Here is a 20402-nt window from a genome sequence, read left to right as displayed (position 1 = left end):
GCACCACAGCACTGAAATTCACATATAGGTGGAACTTGAACAGAAAGGGTAAACACAAAGCAAAACAAACTATATGGAGTATATTGCACCAAAGCAAAGGACTCTGGGAAAAGAAGAGAAAGGGGAAGTAGAGTGGGTCTTGAAGCCCTGAAACCTGATAATGGAGAAGCACCCAAGTAAGCAGTAAGAGTGTTCTGTGGACACCTTCAATGGAAAGATGAGAAACTACTCGTGCAGCAACTGTAATGTAAACCTTTACCCCACCCTCAATAAAATGACAAAAAAAAAAAATCTTAGACTCCACCTGGAAAAAAAAAGTCAGGAAAGATAGAGCAAGATCTTCCACATCCTATACCCCATAGTGACCCAGAGGGATAAATAATAGGAAAGCTATCAGAGAAGAGGATGGTATATGAAGTTCTGGTGGTGGGAATTGTATGGAGTTGTACTCCTCTTATTCTATGGTTTTTGTCAGTGTTTCCTTTTTATAAATAAAAATTAGAAAATAATAAAAATATATAATCAATAATTTCTGAGAAAAAAATAATGTATCTCCTCTCTGTGTGTCTCTTTCTTCTTATCTCTTATTCTGAAAAGGAATATATATGACAAGAGTGGTGGAACTGTGCAGGTGCAAAGCCCCAATAAAAGTGCTGGTGACAAGAATAATAATGGAAACTTAAAAGAAGAATAAAGACATGGTCTGATTTTCAACAGAATTGTTAGGAAGAAATTAAAAATGTTTACCTGCTTATCCTGACAACAAAAAGAATACTGCAGGAGGTTGTATACAAGGATTATGTGCTGTAGTAAATTTAGAATGACATTAAAGTATGCCTCTCCTTTCTTCTTTTTATTTATAAAAAGGGAATACTGGCAAAACCATAGGATAAGAGGGATACAATTCTACACAATTCCCACCACCAGAACTCCGCATCCCATCCCCTCCCTGATAGCTTTCCTATTCTTTAATCCTCTGGGAATTTGGTCACAAGGTCATTGTGGGATGCAGAAGGTGGAATTTCTGGCTTCTATAATTGCTTCCCCGCTGAACATGGGCACTGGCAGGTCAATCCTTACTCCCAGCCTGCCTCTCTCTTTCCTTAGTGGGCTGGGGATCTGGGGAATCGAGCTTCAGGACACATTGGTGGGGTTGTCTGTCCAGGGTAGTCTGGTTGTAAAGTATGGCTCTCCTTTTTAAGGTGGGGAGGGAGGGAGAGCGGGAGAGAGAGAGAGAGAAAGAGGCTAAACTTAAAGCAGGGGAGTTAGAATTAGCTTCTTAAATAAAGCAGAGTAGCTAGGTGTTTTTTTTTTTTTTTTTTTTTTTTTGCTTATGCAGCTGGCTGGCAATCCTCCCCTCCACTCAACATAAAGGGACTTTACATTATTGTAAGCAAAATTACTTTAGTCAGCTGCCAAAGAGTCTGCTCCCCCACATACCAAGGGTCAGTTGTCAGGTCCTGCTGATATGTCAATCAAAATATACTCTTTATATAGAAAAGAAAAATAACCTTTTAAGCTTGTTGCTATTTCTTTTTAATTTGTTGCTATGAGTAACTTGAAATAAGATAAGTTGCAACTGGAATTGGCGTATTGCACCAAAGTAAAAGACTCTGGGGTGGGTGGGGTGGGGGAGAATACAGGTCCAAAAAGGATGACAGAGGACCTAATATTGTTATATGGAAAACTGGGAAATGTTATGCATGTACAAACTATTGTATTTACTGTCAAATGTAAAGCATTAATTGCCCAATAAAGAAATTTTAAAAAAAGAAAGAAGTTGCTATGAAGATGTTGAAAACTGTATAAAAATAAAGGCTCTGCGTTGTTCAAGGCTTGGCCTTTGAATGTGAATCCACTGATCCAGTGTGGGAACTAATAAATGTTTAACTGCCTCAGTGTCCCAACTCTATGAATCCCACAATAAGCTGGCAGGAAGCAGCATGAATAGAAGGGTTCTCAAGCAGACATGTCTTAAGAAAAAAAAAAAACACTCGGAGGATGAACATGTAAAAATGCATCCCTTAAACTCTTTCATGGATCTCTTTAGAAGTCTTTCGAAATCTGAAGCAGGGTCCGAACCATTGTGAAGTGCCAATTCTACCCAGGTAAGAGGAATTTAACCAGCTAAATGTTTAATTGTTGTTAAGTGCATTTGGTTATAAACACTTAAGAATCAGTTTTACTACATGAGAAGATGCTCAAAGTCACTGATAATCAGAGAAATGCAAATAAAGACAATAATGGCCGTCAGGAGCAGTGGATTCATTGTGTAGGCATGGAGCCCCAGCAATAACCCTGGAGGCAAAAAAAAAAAATTTCCCTTAAAAGTGTATGTAATAAATAGGGACAAGGAGATGCTACTTTAAAGATGTGAAGACACCATATGTTAGAAAGGGAAGAAGTAACAAAGGTTGGAGAGGATGTGGGGAAAAAGCGATACTCCTGCACAGTTGGTGAGAATACAAATTGATCCAACCTTTGTGGAAATGAGTCAGGAGATTTCTCAGAACGCTAGAAATAGATCTGTCCTATGACCCAGCAATTTCTCTCCTGAGTATTTATCAAAAGGAAACAAAAGCACCTATCCAAAGAGAACTATATATACCTATATTCATACCTACGTTTGTAATCACCCAAATCTGCAAGCAACTCAGATGAGTGGCTTAAAAACTGTACTATACATACTCAAATACTATTGGAATGTTTTGGTTTTTAATTTATTTATTTTGCCTCCAGGGTTATCTAGGGCCCAAGTGGGTTGGGGGGGGTGGGCAGCTGGACCATTGCGTGAGTCCTTGAGCTTCGAATTATTTGTGCACTTAACCTGGTGTGCCCCCACCCTGCCCGCCTCAACTGTAAAAAATGACTAGGTAGTCTCCTTTGAGTCATCCTGGATGCAACTTGAATACATTTTGGATGTCATCTTGGATGCACCTTGGCTACATGTTAAGTGAGCTAAGCCAAACAGAGAAGAATAATACAGATGATTTCACTTAGGAGCCAGGCCAGGACACACCTGGTTTAGTGCATGTGCTACAATGCGCCAAGGACTCAGGCTCCAGCCCCCAGTCCCTACCTTCAGGGGGAAAGCTTTGCGAGTCGTGAAGCAATTGCAGGTGTCTCTCTCTCTCCTTATCACCCCTTTCCCTCTTGATTTCTGGTTGTCTCTATCAAATAAATAAAAGATGATTTAAAAAATTTTAAAGAGTCGGGTGGTGGCTCTCCCTATTTCTATCTTCCCCTCCCCTCTCAATTTCTCTCTGTCCTATCCAATAAAAATCAGGAAAAAAAGGTCGTCAGGACCAGTGGATTCATTGTGCAGGCATCAAGCCCCAGCAATAACTGTGGAGGCAAAAAAAAAAAAAATCACTTATAAGTGGATGTAATAAATAGGGACAAGGAGGGAGAATACGAAATAAACTGTGGACTGGGTGTGGTGTATTGCATTAAAGCAAAGGACTCTGATGGGGTGGCAGAGAACTATGGGGTTCAGGTGCATAATGAAATTGTACTCATATACTAATGACTGCACTATAAAGCATTAACCCCAGAAAGAAAGAAAGAAAGAAAGAAAGAAAGAAAGAAAGAAAGAAAGGAAGAAAAAGAGAAAGAAAATAATCAGTTTGACTAAGAATAATATCTGTTGGGGGCCGGGCAGTAGCACAGCGGGTTAAACACACATGAAGCAAAGCACAAGGACCGGCTCAAGGATTCCGGTTCCTTGGGGCAGTGGGGGGGGGTACGGGGTCACTTCACAAGCGGTGAAGGAAGTTTGCAGGTGTCTTTCTCGCCCTCTCTCTGTCTTCCCCTCCTCTCTTCATTTCTCTCTGCCCTATCCAACAACAATGACAGAAATAAGAACAACAATAACAGTAACAACAATGATACACAAGGGCAGCAAAAGGGAAAAAATAGCCTCCAAGAGCAGTGGATTCGTAGTGCAGACACCAAGCCCCAGCAATAACCCTGGAGGTAAAATAAATAAATAAATACTAAAAAAAAATAAAATAAAGAATAGTAACTGTCTTGACAATGCTTCACAATTACACTTGAAGCTTGTCTCAGCAGCATGGCTTATTTTTGCCCTTTATAAACCCCTTCTCCCACATGTGCTGGTGGCACCGGGCAACAAATCCAGAGCCTTGCACATGAAAAACATATGCTCTATTGCTGAACTACACCCAGCTGGGAGACATATTTTTCTTTGTGAATCAATACATTTAAACCAGATTCTGTTGAAGTGCCTCTTCAACAGAATAAGCGTTTTCTTATTTATCTATAATTCACATGCATGCTTTGATAACTTTCTGAAGCAGGTCCACTTCTTTTCTTGTTTTGTAAGTGTCACAGGGGCTTCACTGTTCTGGGCTCACTTTTCAGACAGAGTAGAGACTCAGAGAAAACCACCACAGCACCAAAGCTTCTTTCAATGGGCAAGGCAGGGACCCTCCTAGGTGAGCTACCTTGTCAACCCTTTGGGGGGCTCCCAGGGTGGGCAAGAGAGGTGTGTTTTAACTGATTAGTGAAAGAACTTTACTTTCTCTAGAAAGTAGAGGGGGGTGAGGGTAGATAGCTTAATGATTATGCAAAGAGACTCTCATACATGAGGCTCTTAGGTTCCCATACGGAAGCGCTGGTCGGTGCTCTAGGGAAAAATAAATAAAAAGTAAATAAATAATGGGGGTGGCACACCTGGTTGACCGCACATGTTACAGTGTGCAAGGATATGGGTTCGAGGTGCCGTCCCCACCTGTAGATGGAAAGCTTTGCGAGTGGTGAAGCAGTACTGCAGGTGTCTCTGTTTCTCTCCCTAGCATCCCTTTCCCTCTGGTTGTCGCTGTCAAATAAGTAAATAAATAAATGAGGGCAAGAAGGACGAAAGAAAGAAAATTGAAGAAATGGAGGGAGAGAGGCCTGTCTCGTTTACAGCACTGGGGCAGCGCCTGGTCGCCCGCCGGGGGTTGCACTAGGAGGGCCTGTGTGGACTGCCCTCCGCAGGACTCAGCTGGATAAGCCCCGGGACACAGCCAGCTGCTTTCTGCCCCAGAGCGCAGTCCAAGGGAAATGACTCGCCACCTACGAGAGAAGTAATACGCATGTGCAAGACTGTGCGGGCGCACACGCGACGTGACGACGCGCGCCGGATATACGTGCAGGCGCGGGCGCCGGAAGACGCGCCGCGCGTGGACAGAACCGCGCGGGGGCGTGGGGACCTCCAGTTCCATCATGGCTCACAGGCCCAAAAGGACTTTCCGGCAGCGCCGAGCTGACTCCAGTGACAGCGACGGCAGCCAGGAGCCTCTTGCTGAGCCGGGGGAGCCGAGGCCCGCGGAGGAAGAGCCGCCTGAAGGACGCGGCGCAGCGGTGGCGGAGGGGCCGCTTGGGCGGAGGGGCCGGCGGGGCCGGCGGGGCGGCGTGTGGGCGAGCTCCCGGCGCGCGGCAACCCCGGCCCGGGACGACTTGGCCTCGGGCGCTACAGGTGACGTGGGGCGGGGGCCAGTGAGGGTCTAGAAGGCGTCCTCTCTCGCGCGGCGAGTCCTCTACACACCCTACCACCAGCAGCCGGGCTTCCACCCTCCGGGCTTCCCTGGGCGCTATGGGGTCCCTGAAGTATGAAGACCCTCAGTGCACCTAGGTCGGAGAAGGTTCTAACGCTTTTGTGAAAGGCGCAGCCAGCGGCTCTAGGTGACCTTTAGCCTTTAACCTGAAGCCTGTGTGCACTGGGTGGCGGCTGCGGCCTTGCTGTGACCCAAACGGGGAGCTTGCTGTGACCCAAACGGGGAGGCAGGTGTCACCTTGTGCTGGGCGAGGTGGGTGACATTGAAGCTCCAGATGCGCTGACCGGACCATGACTCAGCTCTCTGCGCAGCTGTGGACATAGGATGGACACTAGTTTGAATTGGACCATAATACAGCTTTTGATTAGCCATGAAGGGTAAAATAAGTAAATAAAGCTTTCCTCCTTTTTTATTGTTTTTAAGCTTTTTTTTTTTTTTTTTTGCTTTTTACATATTATTTGAGGAGAAAAAAACAGAACACTCTTTGGCACGCGCAACGCTGGGTATCAGCCTCCTCAGCCTTAGACAAGCGAGATCTGGGCTCTACCGGTTGAGCTATTTCCAGCCACCATTTCAGTTTTTTGTTTGTTGAAGTGATTTTTTTTTCTTTATTGGAGACAGCCAGAAATTGAGAGGGAGAGAGACAGACACCTGCAACACTGCTTCACCACTCACAAAGATTACCCCCTGCAGGTGGGGACCAGGGGGCTCCTTGCACATTGTGACATGTGCGCTTAACCAGGTGTGCCACCACCTGGCCCCCTTTAAATGATTCCTTATGGTGACATATTTGTTTAATTCTAAGAGAGTTGCTGTAGCAGTGGTGCTTCCTCTTGTACTGGAGCATTTTCTTTTATGATAGAGACAGAAATAGGCTCAAGGACCATCGTAAGGATAGTGGTTCAAGCCCCTGGCTCCCCACCTGCAGGAGGGGGTCGCTTCACAGGTGATGAAGCAGGTCTGCAGGTGTCTATCCTTTTCTCCCCCCTCGGTCTTCCCCCATTTCTCCATTTCTCTCTGTCCTGTCGAACAACAATGACATCAGTAACAACAATAATAATAACCACAACAATGATAAGACAACAAAAGGGAAAATAAATAAGTAGTTAAAAATAAGTTTTAACGGGAGTCAGGCTGTAGCTCAGTGGGTTAAGTGCAGGTGGGCAAAGCCAAAGCTCAAAGCCCAGTTTGAGCACCCGGCTCCCTACCTGCAGGGAAGTCACTTTGCAGGTGGTGAAGCAGGTCTGCAGGTGTCTATCTGTCTCTCACCTTCTCTGTCTCCCCCTCCTTTCTCCATTTCTCTCTTTCCTATCTGACAACGATATCAATAACTACAACAATAAAACAACAAGGGCAACAAAAGGGAATAAATATTTAAATTTTTTTAAAAAAAATAAGTTTAAAAAAAGGGAAATAGGGTGAGAAGGGGAGAGGAGAGAGAAGAGACACCTGCGGCACTGCTCCTCTGCTGGTTACACACACACACACACCACAGGTGAGGTCTGGGGTCTAGAACCTGGGTCCTCCTGCAGGTAACGTGTGCTTTATGGGTTGCACCACCACCCACACACCTCTTAGTGTGGTGTTGGGGTCCATATTTGAGGCAGGTGGCAAGGCACCACCCTACCTTTTGAGCTATTTCTTTGGCCCCATCTAAGTTTCTGATGGCTTTTAATATTTTCTGACCATTATAAGTCATCTCGTTACACGTTAGGGAGGTTTGAGGCCAAGTGTGCCCTTTTCACTAACCATCTGAAGTAGGGGTTCAATATGTCCTAGTCTTGGTACAAATACTTTTTATAGCCTTAAAAATGATTAGGGGGCCAGGTAGTGGTGCACCTGGTTGAGCACACATGCTAGTGGCCGTGGCCAAGGACCCAGGTTGGAGCCCCTAGTACCCACCTGCAAGGGGAAAGCTTTCCAAGTGGTGAAGCAGTTGCAGGTGTGTCTCTGACTCCTTATCACCTTCCCTCTCAATTTCTGGCTGTCTCTCTATCCAATAAAGATAATAACAAAAAAATTTTTTTTAATGATTAAGACTTCCAAAAGAACATTTGTTTCTGTGAATTATACCTATTAATATTTGTTCATTTTTACATTTTGACTTACTGAAGATAGTCCAGTTTATGGGAAAATTAACTTTTCTCCAATAACATTAAAAGTAAGTGCTTTTTCTTTTCTTTCCAGTTTGCATTCCTTTTTAATGTCTGGGTTAGTGGTCAGCAGGTGAATCCCCAGAAGTTGCTTCTGCATTCAGTCCTGATAGGTTCTGTTGGTAGTAGATGAAGAAAACCACAGATACTTGATTACTGTCATGACAGAATTCAACAAGTAGTAGCTTTTTAAAAAAATTTCTTTATTGGGGGAATTAATGTTTTACATTTGACAGTAAATACAATAGTTTGTACATGCATAACATTTCTCAGTTTTCCACATAACAATACAACCCCCACTAAGTCCTCTGTCATCCTTTTTGGACCTGTACTCTCCCCCACCCACCCACCCCAGTGTCTTACTTTGGTGTAATACAGCAAGCTTTTCTTACAGATTAGTTTTACTACATAAAAGTTTAGACCATGCCAGTAGATTCTTTTCCATTAAAATCCTGTTTGATTTTTTTTTCCCCAAAAGATAACTTTAGGTTTATCCATTTATTTAACTGACCCTGAACATGTTACTTTACTTCCCCAGTCCTTACTAGCCTCATCACTATAAAATTGTGTGTATTAAATGAAACAAACCTTGCAAGACAGATTACAGTTCCCAGTACATATTAAGTAACCTTTTTTGCTATGTTTTCACTATTTTTCTTGTCTGCTCTAGATAACCCATCACTTTTTGTCTTTTTCCCCCCTCTTTAGAGTTACCTTCTCATTGTATCCTTTTGGAAATGTTTTACTAGACAAGTAGCCATGCAAGTAGGGTCTCAATGCATTTATTTACACCCTCCAATGATTTCAGAAAGAATAGAAGTTGAAAGGATGTGTGCCTGCTTTATTTTTAAAGATTTCTACTGGGGGCCAGGCAGTGGCACACCCAGTGGAGCATACATGTTACAGTGTACAAAGAGCCAGGTTCAAGCCCCCATTCTTTATCCCTCTGGGAGTATGGACCCAGGATCATTATGGGGTGCAGAAAGTGGAAGGTCTGGCTTCTGTAATTGCTTCTCTGCTGGACATGGACTTTGGCAGGTCAATCCATACTCCCAGCCTGTCTCTCTCTCCCTAGTGGGGCAAGGCTCTGGGGAGGTGGGGCTCCAGGACACATTGGTAAAGTCATCTGCCCAGGGAAGTCAGGTTGGCGTCATGGTTAGCATCTGGAACCCAGTGGCTGAAAAAACATTAAGATAAAAAATGGAACAGATTGTTTTGTTGTTTTGTTTTGCCTTCAGAGTTACTGCTTAGTGCCTGCACCAATGAATCCACTGCTCCTGGCAGTCATCTTTTTTCTATTTGTTGTGTTGTTGGATAGGACAGAGGGGAAGACATCTGCAGATCTGCTTCACCGCTTGCAAAGCGACCCCCCTGCACATGGAGCTCAATTGGGGGTCCTTGTGCCAGCCGTTCCTTGTGCTTTTTATTATATGAGCTTAACCCGCTGCACTACCGCCCAGCCCCCTCTTGTTCCTTTATGTACCATAATGGGTGAAATTGTATGGCATTTGTCTTTCTGTCCTGTATATTAACATTAATTATGTGGAGTGCAACTAAAGCACTATACTCTACATGTGTGTTAAGAATTTATTAAAACACCTACTTTCAGAATCCAGAACAGTTGACCTTTCAGCAGATGAAGAGGATGTGACTTGTCATTCCTCAGAAAGTAAGGCTGAACGGAGTTCATCTTCTGAAAGCTCTAGTTCTCAGGAAGAAACGGAATTTTCATCAATAGGTTGGTATTACCAGTATGTTCTGCATCAGTGGTTCTTATTGATAGCATAATAAACTAGTCTATTGTGGGGCAAGTATGTCATTAGCAGTGATTGCCAGAGTGCCAAAGATGACTGCTGATTTCCATTATATAACATGTAAGAGACAGAACTAGTCATTCGCTCTAAACCCCATGTTCTCAACCACTGTTATAAATGAGGATATTATGCTGGTGTCTGAAGACTTTTCAATATGTTTCAGATAAGGGGTCTAACATGTGTAAAACTCTAGGGTTAATAATGTGGTATGTTCAGAGGACTGAAAATAATCATTGTACTAAAAATATTTGTTTGGAATCTAAGAAAGAAATATATGACAAGGGATAAGGGAGTCATAATACAGACTTGGGGGAACTATTGAAAAAGTTTATGCAGAGAGATGATATGACCACACTTGTATGTTGAAGAGAACCTTCAAATTCGGGCCTAAACAACCACCCGTGAGTCAAGCTCATCTCTCACCACCTATTTTTGAAGCTTTACTAAAACACAGTTACACTCATTATATATTGTCTGTAACTCATTTGGCATAATAGTGGCAGGAGTTGAGAGATTTTATCCCAAAAAACTGAATATATTTGACATTTAAATCTTGTTCAGAGGTTCAAAATTTGCTCAGTTAAGTGCTCTGCATTATTTTAATTCTTAAGCATAAGACCCTGAGAAGAATTAAAATACATAACCTTACTAAGAAGATAAACTATCTTTATAATCATTAAAAAATATTTAACTACAGGGTCTGGATGGTGGCCCACTTGGTTGAGCACATGTTACAATGTAAAAGGACCTGGTTTTGAGCCTACTAGTCCCTACCTGCAGGGGCAAAGCTTTGCAGGTGTCTCTGTCTCACCCCTACCCTTTGGATTTCTGGCTGTCTCTATCCAATAAATAAAGATAATTTTTAAAAAAATTCGCTTTTTAATTTAGCTGCCCAGGAGATGGCAAAGTGGATGGGATACTGTACTCTCAAGCATGGTGTCCCAAGTTTGCTTTCAAATTAACTTAGCAAGTAACAAGAACTGGTATGAAATATAGTAACAACCAGTAGTTCTTGTCATTGCCTTGTAATATATATATATACACATATATTTACTTAGTGATGAGGCCAACATTAAGAATGGAAACCTAATAGAGAGTGAGGCCTTGTCTAGACTCCAGATGCAGCACTATCCCACAGAACTTTCTGTTAAAGATTTAAATTATTAACACAAGATTTGGGGGTGGGGAACCAGAGCATTACTCTGGCTGACATAGAAGTTCTATGCTTTAACTGCTCAGAATATTACCCACTAGCTGTATGTTGCTTTGGGGCTCTTGATATGTGGATAGTGCAATTGAAAAACTGATTGTTTTTTTGTGGCTGTTGTTATTTTTAAATAGTTATATGTGACTTGGTTGAAAAGTGACTTTAAAGAAGATGGAGAATTAACTTATGTAAGGTAGGGATTGTAAAGTGTTGGCAACACTGAAAACCCTACTAAAGAGAAGAATGAAAATTAGATACATGATGAAAATTAGATACGTGGAAGGTGTTACTGGCATGTAGTGCCCTGAAGGAAAGAGCCAGTGCCTTGCCAACTGTGGTATTTAGCATAATGAAAATTTGTTCTTCCAGGACTGGGTGATAGCGCACCTGGTTGAGCCCATATGTTACACTGTGCAAGGACACAGGTTCAAACCCCTAGTCCCCATCTGCAGGAGGAAAGCTTTGTGACTGGTGAAGCAGTGCTGCAGGTATCTGTTGGCTCTCACCCTCTCTATTATCCCTTTCCTGTTAATTTCTGGCTGTCTCTATCCAATAAATAAAGATAAGATCTTTGAAAATTAAAGAAAAAGAAAATTTGTCTTTTCCTGAATACCCATTTGAAAACACAAATTAAAAGTTGAAAACTAGGGGCTAAGGAGATAGTGCACAGGAGTTGCCTACGAAAATTAAAACTGGGTGGGGGTAGATAGCAAAATGGTTATGCAAAGATACTCTTGTGGGGGGTGGGGATGGCACACCCAGTTAAGTGCAAGGATCTGGGTACGAGCATCCAACTCCCCATACACACACACTCTCTCTGTCCTATCTAAAAAAAAAAAAAAAAACAAGGGAATGGCCCGCCTGGAACAGTGAATTTGTAGTGCAGACACAGAGCACCATCAGTATCCCTGGAGGCAAAGAGAGAGGCTCCAACATCCTGGGCTCAATTCCTCACACCACCATAAATCAGAGGTGATCTCTGGTGAGAGAGAGGGAGAAGCCAGGAAGGGAGAGTAAGAAAGTTGAAACCTTGTCTTTTAAGTAACATAAGGGAATGTACCAGTTGGAGAAGAAACGAAAAACTGATAAATTTAAGGCCCAATATGTGGGGGAAAGGAGTTAAAATGCTTTTGGTGCAGACATTGAAACTATTGGGATTGGGAGTCTGGGCCGTAGCACAGCGGGTTAAGCACATGCGGCGCAAAGCTCAAGGACCGGCATAAGGAACTATTGGGATGATTCAGTAAAGGAATATCTGCCTTGAGATATACTGGCAGGCTGTTGGTATTTAATCTAGTACTTTTAGATATGTTGTTACTGGAAAAGTCATAATGCATTTTTGTAAGAAAAATAACGTCAAGACTATTCCTACAACCCAATACTTGTAGAGTTGATTCATGTCTCTATATTTAATTCCTACTAAATTATTTTTTTCCATTATTGATGATGGATTTTTAAGCCACTTTTTATATTTATATCAAAATAGTAAAAAGGTTAGAAAATGTGTTGTTTTTTTTTTAATGTGAGAAATATTTCTCTTGCTTGATTTTCATGGTGATCTTTCCTTTTGCTTTTTTTTTTTTCCCAGTAACTATCCCAGATGCCACTTTCATTAGGGCAGCCCGCAGAAAACGTGAATTGGCCAGGACCCAAGATTATATTTCTTTGGATACAAAATATAGCTCTACCATCTCTGGTATAAAGCAAACGAATGATGAAGATCCTGAAAGTGAACCTGATGATCATGAAAAGAGAATACCATTTACCTCAAGGGCTCAGACACTGAGACAAAGACTAGCTGAAGAAACAAGTACATGTTTAATTTATTTACAATACATGAAGTTTAAGGCGTTTTTTATTAAAATGCAATCTTATGGCTAAGTCACCATAGAAATATAATATGAGGCAATGGTTGAGTGTACACATTACAGTGTGCAAGGACCCAGGTTCAAGCCCCTGGTCCCCATCTGCAGGGGGAGAGCTTCACAAGTGGTGAAGCAGGGCCGCAGGTGTCAGTCTGTATCTCTCCCTTTTTATCTCCCCCCTCAGTTTCTCTCTGTCTCTATCCAATAATTAATTAATTAATTAAAAGAAATATAATATGAAACCTGACTCGCACTGCATTGGAATAGGCTTCAGAGCTATCATGTCTTTCCTTCCCAGAGATGTGTGTATATGTGTGCGCATGTGCCCCCTCCCTCTCTCCCTCTTCCTGTCCCTCTCCTTTCTGTCTTTCTCTTTCTCCCTGTCTCTCTGAAAAAAAAAAAAAATCAACTCACAGTGGTGAAACCCAGTGAGGACAAACACAAGTATGTGTGCATGCGCGTACACATGCACATATGTGCGTGCATGTGTAGTGCATCATAATCTAAGGATGTTAAAACTATTTTATAGTTAATAACGATACTTGGTCAGTGCCATGACCTTTATTTTATTATTTTGGACAGAGAATTTGAAACAGAAGGGGGCAATAGACACCTGCAGCACTGCTTTACTTGTGAGGTTTCCTCCCTGCACGTGGGGATAGGGGACTTAAACTCCGATTCTTGATCATGATAACTTGCGCATGGTAACCTGTGCTTACATGAGTCAGTGCACCACTGCCTGACCTTGGTGTGACCTTTAAAAGACAAGTTTGTGTCCGAATGTTATAATTATTATTTTAATAATGTTTATTTGCTACTTGGGTATATGTAATATCTGAGGTCCCGTTGATCAGTTTTGACAGATTTAAAAAAAACTGTGCCATGAATTGAAATTGATAATTTGTTTATTCATTTTTTATAAGTGAAGTGAAGCATTTCTTCATGTGTCTGTGGGTCATGTGTGGCTATCTATAAAAACTGTTGTTTTACCCACTTATTTATTGTGTTCTTTTCGCTTCTTTTGTAGATCTGTACCAATTCTGTAGAAATGTTTGTGATGTGTGATGTGCAAATATCTTCTCCCATTTACTGAGTTGCCTGGTTATCCTTGTGTAGTTCGATTTCAGTGTGTAGAAGTTTTTTGTATTTTAATTTCTCATTTATTTACTCTTGTTTTCATTTCCCATGCCCATGGGGTTGAGTCTCCAAAATACATCTTTAATATGAAGATCCTGTCAACTTCTCCTGACATTTTCGTCTCTAAAGTTTAGATTTTTTGGTCTAATATCTAGATCTTTAATCCATTTTGATTTGACCTTGTTGTATAGTGTTAGCTGGTAGTCTAGTTTCACATTTCTACAGGTGGCAGTCCAGTTTTCCCAGCACCATCTGTTGAAGAGACCATCTTTATTTACCTCAGAATGGTTTGGGTCCCTTGATTATGCTTGGCAAAATAAGAGATGAAAGAGAACTACCAGATGGTTTTACTTTTGAAATCTAAAGAACTGATTCACATGAAGCTGCAAAAACATAGAAGCAAGCAGTATTTTTAAAACTTAAGAGAGCTATGTATGTGATTATCTTTGGGAGGTAGGAGGGTGGGGATACAGAACTTTGGTGGTAGGTATGGTGTGGAACTATACCTTGTAATCTTACAATCTTGTGGCATACTATTAATAAATTAAACTTTTTTTCAAATTTATCTAAACTTTAGGGCTGAGGAGATAGCATAATAGTTATGCAAAAGACTTTCCTGCCTGGGGCTCCCAAATCCTAGGTTCAATCCCCCACCACCACCACCGGAAGTCAGAAGTGAGCAGTGCTTTGGTCTCTCTCTTTCTGTATCTCATTAAAATTAAATATATTTTTTTTAATAAAAGAGAATGTAGATTTTTAAAATCAGATTATTAAATTTGTATCTTATGTTTAGTACAGTCCTCGGGTTACTTAAACTCCTCATTTCTGCTCATTTGTACATGGAGAGTGATAACAGTGGCTTCTTTCCAGAAGTAGTTGTGAAGAACAACTTAAACTGGCACACTATCTGCCCACCATAAATGTTACCTGCTGCTAATAGAATGAGAAAATACTGAATATTCATACATGAACTTCTTTGTGCCCTAGGAACCAGAAATGAAGAAGCAAGTGAAGAAAGTCAGGAAGATGAAAATCAAGATACTTGGGAACAGCAGCAAATGAGGAAAGCAGTTAAAATCACAGAGGTAATTTTTTTTTTTTTTTTTTTTTTAACCAGAGCACTGCTCAGCTCTGGCTTAATGGTGGTGTAGAGGACTGAACCTGGGACTTTGGAGCCTCAGGCATGAGATTCTCTTTGCACACCATTATGCCCTCTATTCCTGCTCAGGGCCTTAATTTTTATACCATACCTATTAACAACTTCTTGTGCCTTCTAACAGAGTACCAACAGTTAGATGACTTAGAGTAATCTTTTTTTTTTTATATAATGTTTTTAAAAATTTTTATTTATAAAATGGAGACACTGACAAAACATAGGAGAAGGGTACAATTCTACACAGTTCCCACTACCAGAGCTCCATATCTCATTACCTCCCCTGATAGCTTTCCTATTTATCCCTTAGGAATATGGACCCAGGGTCATTATGGGGTGCAGAAGGTGAAAGGTCTGGCTTCTGTATTTGCTTCCCCACTCAACATGGGCATTGGCAGGTTGGTCCATATTCCCAGCCTGTCTCTTTCCCTAGTGGGGTAGGGCTCTGGGGAAGTGGACTCTAGGACTCATTGGTGGGGTCGTCTGCCCAGGGAAGTCCGACTGGCATCATGTTAGCATCTGGAACCTGGTGGCTGAAAAAAAAAGAGTTAACATATAAAGCTGAATAAATTGTTGACTAATCATGAACCTAAAGGCTGGAATATTGCAGGTGAAGATTTAGGGTCTTCGTCTTGGAGATAGTTAGTAGGCCTATTTTAGTTTTACTCTTAAGGACCCATGACTATACTAGTTTTTTCCTGAGCCTAATATCTGATATGCAGGTGAACCCAAGTTATTGTCTGGGAAGATGATGTCATGGCTGGTAAAGTGATTTTATCCTCTCACAGTTAAGGAGGCCAGAAGTCCAAGCTCTGTGATGGCAGGGCTGTGCTCTGTTTGAATACCTTAAGTGGAAGTCCTTTCTTGCTTTTTCCAAATTCTCGTGTTTCTTGCTTAGTGAATAAAAATCATCTGCTCTCTGTCCTTTTTCAGCTTGTGCCTCTCCTCTGTATCTATTATAAGGACAGTTAGTAGATGTCAGATCTATCTGGGTGATCTAGATGATCTTATCTTGCAATATTTCTTTTTATTAATGAGAATTGGTAAATAGTTAATTTTTTCCTCAATTTTCTTTTGTCCAGATGTGCTTTTTGTTTTGTTTTAATATTATTTCCTGGGAGACAAACTGACCAGAGCATCATTCGGGTCTGTGTGATGCTAAGGATCAAACCTGGGTTTCAGGCTTGCAGAGCATATGCTCTGAATTCATTGAGCCACTTCCCCTGCCTTGAGTTGTGTTTTTTTCCTTTTTCTTTTTAGCTATTTTGTTAGGACAGTAGCCAGGAGTCCTATTACTAATCTAAGATGAATATTGTCTGCTTTCTGAAAAAAATTTAGATCACTCTGTTATGACATTAGTATTAAAGGAATGTTTCTCCACAGTCTTGGTAGTTTTAAGTATAAAAAATGAAGTCTGGGGAGTCTGGGTAGCACAGCGAGTTAAGCGCACATGATGCAAAGCGCAAGGACCAGCTTAAGGATCCTGGTTCGAGCCCCGGGCTCCCCACCTGCAGGGGAGTCGCTTCACAAGAGGTGAAGCAGGACTGCAGGTGTCTTTCTGTCCCCCTCTCTGTCTTCTCCTCCTCTCTCCATTTCTCTCTGTCCAATCCAACAATGATGACATCAATAACAACAACAATAGAATAATAAGTGCAACAAAAGGAAATAAATAAATATTTTTTAAAAAATTAAGTCTGGTCTCTATCTAGTAATAAATAAGTACATATTAAAAACTTAATATTTTTCTTTATTATTGGATAGAGACATCCAGAAATTGAGAGGGGAGAGGGAGATAGAGAGGGATAGAGACAGAGAGACACCTGCAGCCCTGCTTCACCACTCATGAAGCTTTCCCTCTGTAGGGGAGGACCAGGGGCTTGAACCAAAAGAAAATTTCTAATCCTGGGGCCAGGTGGTGGTGCATCTCGTTAAATGATCACATTACAATGTTCAAGGACCCTGGTTCAAGCCCATGGTCCCCACCTGCAAAGGGAAAGTTTCACAAGTGCTGAAGCAGGGCTACAGGTGTCTCTCAACTTCTCTGTCTCTATCTAATAATAAATAAATAAATAATAAATTTTTTTTTAAAAAAAAATGAAGTCTGGGGGCCGGGACATAGCACAGCAGGTTAAGAAGCGCATATGGCGCAAAGCACAAGGATGGGTTTAAGGATCCTGGTTCGAGCCTCTAGCTCCCCACCTGTAAGGGGAGTCGCTTCATAAATGGTAAGTCAGGTCTGCAGGTGTCTATCTTTGTTTTCCCCTCCTCTCTCAATTTCTCTCTGTCCTATCAAACAACAATGGAAAAAAATGGCCTCTAGGAGCAGTGGATTCATAGTGCAGGCACTGAGCCCCAGTGATAACCCTGGAGGCAAAAAAGATAAATAAAAAAATGAAGTCTAGGGAGTCGGGCTGTAGCGCAGCGGGTTAAGCGCAGGTGGCGCAAAGCACAAGGACCGGCATAAGGATCCCGGTTTGAACCCCGGCTCCCCACCTGCAGGGGCGTCGCTTCGCAGGCGGTGAAGCAGGTCTGCAGGTGTCTATCTCTCCTCCTCACTGTCTTCCCCTCCTCTCTCCATTTCTCTCTGTCCTATCCAACAACTACAACAATAAAACAACAAGGGCAACAAAAGGGAATAAATAAATAAAAATAAAAAATAAAAAAAAGAAGTCTTGCCTAGTGAAATAGCTCTATTGGATGGTGTGCTGCTTTGCCACATGTACATGCCTGGTTTAAGTGTGGCCTCCAGCACATTGAAGGAAATTTTGATTGCGTGGTCTTTCACTCTTTCTGCCTTCTCTATTTTTTTAAAAAAGTTTTTTTGTTTGTTTAGAAGTAGTTTCAAACTTAATTGACACTGTCTTTTTTATTAATCTGGATGCATTTTCTGATTCCTTTATTGAAGATCTACCACATGCCACAGTTTCGTATGATTTCTGTAACAAATCACCACATTCTTAGTGACTTAAAACAGCAGAACTGGGCGGGGAGTAGATAGCATAATAGTTATGCAATGATACTCTCATTCCTGAGGCTCCAAAGTCCCAGGTTCAATCCCCTACATCACCATAAGCCAGAGCTGAGTGATGCTCTGGTTAAAAAAAAAAAAAAAAGACACAGAAACTTACTTTCTGTGTCCTGCAGGCCAGAGTTCCAAAATCAGAGTGGTGGATGGACTGTATTACTTCCCAAAGCTCTTTAAAATAATCTATTCCTTCACTATTTTACCATCTAGTGACTCTTGACTTGTAGCCTCCTCTTTCTATTGTATCTCTCTATCACCACCTTTTCTTATGTGCCCATATTTCTTCAATATGTATAATTACGTTTTAGCCCAGCCCCCCCAGGTATCTGTCTATCTGGTTAGATTCATTCCAGATTTTTAATTATATTTTGTTGCCATAGAGTAGTTGTAGGTTTAGAAGACTAGGGACAGGAACTGGGTGGTGGCACACCTGGTTGAACGCACGTATTACAATGTGCAAGGACCTGGGTTTGAGCCCCAGTCCCCCCCTGCAGGAGGAAAGCTTTGCAAGCAGTGAAGTAGTGCTGCATGTGTCTCTCTGTCTCTCTCCCTCTCTATCACCCTCTTGATTTCTGGCTGTCTATCCAATAAATAAAGATCATGAAAAAAATTTTAAAAGACTAGGGACATAAGCATGTCTTTGGGGTGTCATTGTCCTACACATTATAGCTAATTAGCAAAAAGGCTTTAGAATCTTCAATCTTTACAGGGGAAGAGGAAGCTAAATAAAATAATTATAGTGGAACCAACAAAGTAGCTCAGTTGATAGTGTGCTGCTTTGCCAGGTTTTGAGCATGACCCCCGTGACCCCCATGGCATTGGGGGAAGCTTCTGTACAGTGTGGTGTCCCCCCGTCCGTCTGTCCCGTCACCCCCCGCCACCCCGCTTAACTCTCAAAAAGTCATACTGGAACAGTAAAATAATTGGTAGTTCTTATTCTAAGAATTCTGTCCAATTTTGAGTTGACATGTTAGTGGTTTTATAGAAGAGGTGGCTAGATCTTCAAATGAAGTTTTAAGGTATAAGAGTTCAAGACAAAACAAGATATTAGGAGTAAAGATAGAAAGATTTGAAAGTTCTGCTTAGTTTGGGAACTTTCAAATATGATTAGAACTATATGGGAGAGGGAGAGTAAATCGATTGTCCTATGGAAAATTAAAATTGAGGGTCAAAAAGCCAATAAATTGTCTTATCTGGTCCATTTTTTTTTCACATGTCAGTATCTAAAACAAGTTATTCAGTACCTTTTATACTTTCCATCATCTTGGTGATAATAGCTAAGATTAGCCAGAGAATAATAATGTAAAATATATCATGTTACAAGGTGCATTCTAAAGGAATGCATTCTTCTGCAAGTAATAGAAAACTCAAGTGAGAGTAGGTCAAACAAGCTTAAAAACATTACTTGCCAACCAGCAGATTTCCAGATACTCTTCTTTGGTTAGAATGAAACTGATAACTGCTTCTGTCATGGAAAACAGGTATTTATTTAGTCTTTGGAAAGTAGGCATAGGCATATTTTTAGAAACTTGTGTCTGGCACATAAGACAGTATTCAGTAAACGCTTTTATTTCTTCAAAAATTGCATGGATTTCTTTTAGTGTGGGGGCAGAGAAGTGTCAAGCTTAAACCCAGGTGTGCACATGGCAAAGCAGTGCAGCATCCAGGTGAAGTGTTTTGATGGTCCTAAACAGCATGCTTTTTTTTTGCTTTTTTTGAAGATTAAAGGATACTTTAATTTTTGGAATTTAAATGTGGAATTAGAGGACTGATCCAGATAAATAGTCAAAAAACACACTAACAAACAAAACAGTATTTTTGTCTTCCTCTATGGGTTTTGAACTTGTGGAGCTCTGGCTTGCTAAGCCTAATCTCTTCATGAGGGCTATCACTATGGCTGACTGGCTGGTTGGCCACAGGTTAGTTAGGTTTTTTTTTAATTTTTTTTATTTAAGGAGACATTAACAAAACCATAGGATAGGAGGGGCACAACTCCACACAATTCCCACCACCCAGTCTCCATATCCTATCCCCTCCCCTGATAGCTTTCCCATTCTCTATCCCTCTGGGAGTATGGACCCAGGGTCGTTGTGTATTGCAGAAAGTGGAAGATCTGGCTTCTGTAATTGCTTCCCCGCTGAACATAGGCATTGACTGGTCAATCCATAATCCCGGTCTGCCTCTCTCTTTCCCTAGTAGGGTGGGTCTCTGGGGAAGCGGAGCTCCAGGACACATTAGTGAGGTCTTCAGTCCAGGGAAGTCTGGTTGGCATCATGCTAGCATCTGGAACCTGGTGGCTGAAAAGAGAATTTGGATACAAAGCCAAACAAATTGTTGAACAATCATGGACCTAAAGGCTAGAATAGTGCAGATGAAGTGTTGGGGGGGGTACTCTGCAGACTTTTGTGTACTTATGCTTTCAGGTATATATTTTCCCCAGGTTTATGGACACTTGTGAACATATGCTCTATCTCAGGGGACCTGGAC

General features: G+C 41.5%; 1 protein-coding gene across 8 annotated transcripts in view; it reads left to right on the top strand.

The window, feature by feature from the left end:
* The first annotated feature begins 5174 nt into the window (after positions 1 to 5174).
* GCFC2 (GC-rich sequence DNA-binding factor 2) overlaps positions 5175 to 20402 on the top strand; it is a 54462-nt gene continuing 39234 nt past the window's right edge. For all 8 annotated transcript variants that reach the window (XR_009548970.1, XM_060187579.1, XM_060187577.1 and 5 more), the window contains exons 1-4: positions 5175 to 5482; positions 9324 to 9452; positions 12324 to 12545; positions 14725 to 14822. Coding sequence is in view for 7 of the 8 variants with exons in the window: in XM_060187579.1 (XP_060043562.1) it covers positions 5230 to 5482; positions 9324 to 9452; positions 12324 to 12545; positions 14725 to 14822 (702 nt within the window). In the remaining variant the exon portion in view is untranslated. The remainder of the gene's footprint in view (positions 5483 to 9323; positions 9453 to 12323; positions 12546 to 14724; positions 14823 to 20402) is intronic.

This window comes from Erinaceus europaeus, chromosome 3 (genome assembly GCF_950295315.1).
Source record: "Erinaceus europaeus chromosome 3, mEriEur2.1, whole genome shotgun sequence".
In the NCBI taxonomy this organism is placed as follows: Eukaryota; Metazoa; Chordata; class Mammalia; order Eulipotyphla; family Erinaceidae; genus Erinaceus; species Erinaceus europaeus.
This window is presented reverse-complemented; position numbering and strand designations above follow the sequence as displayed.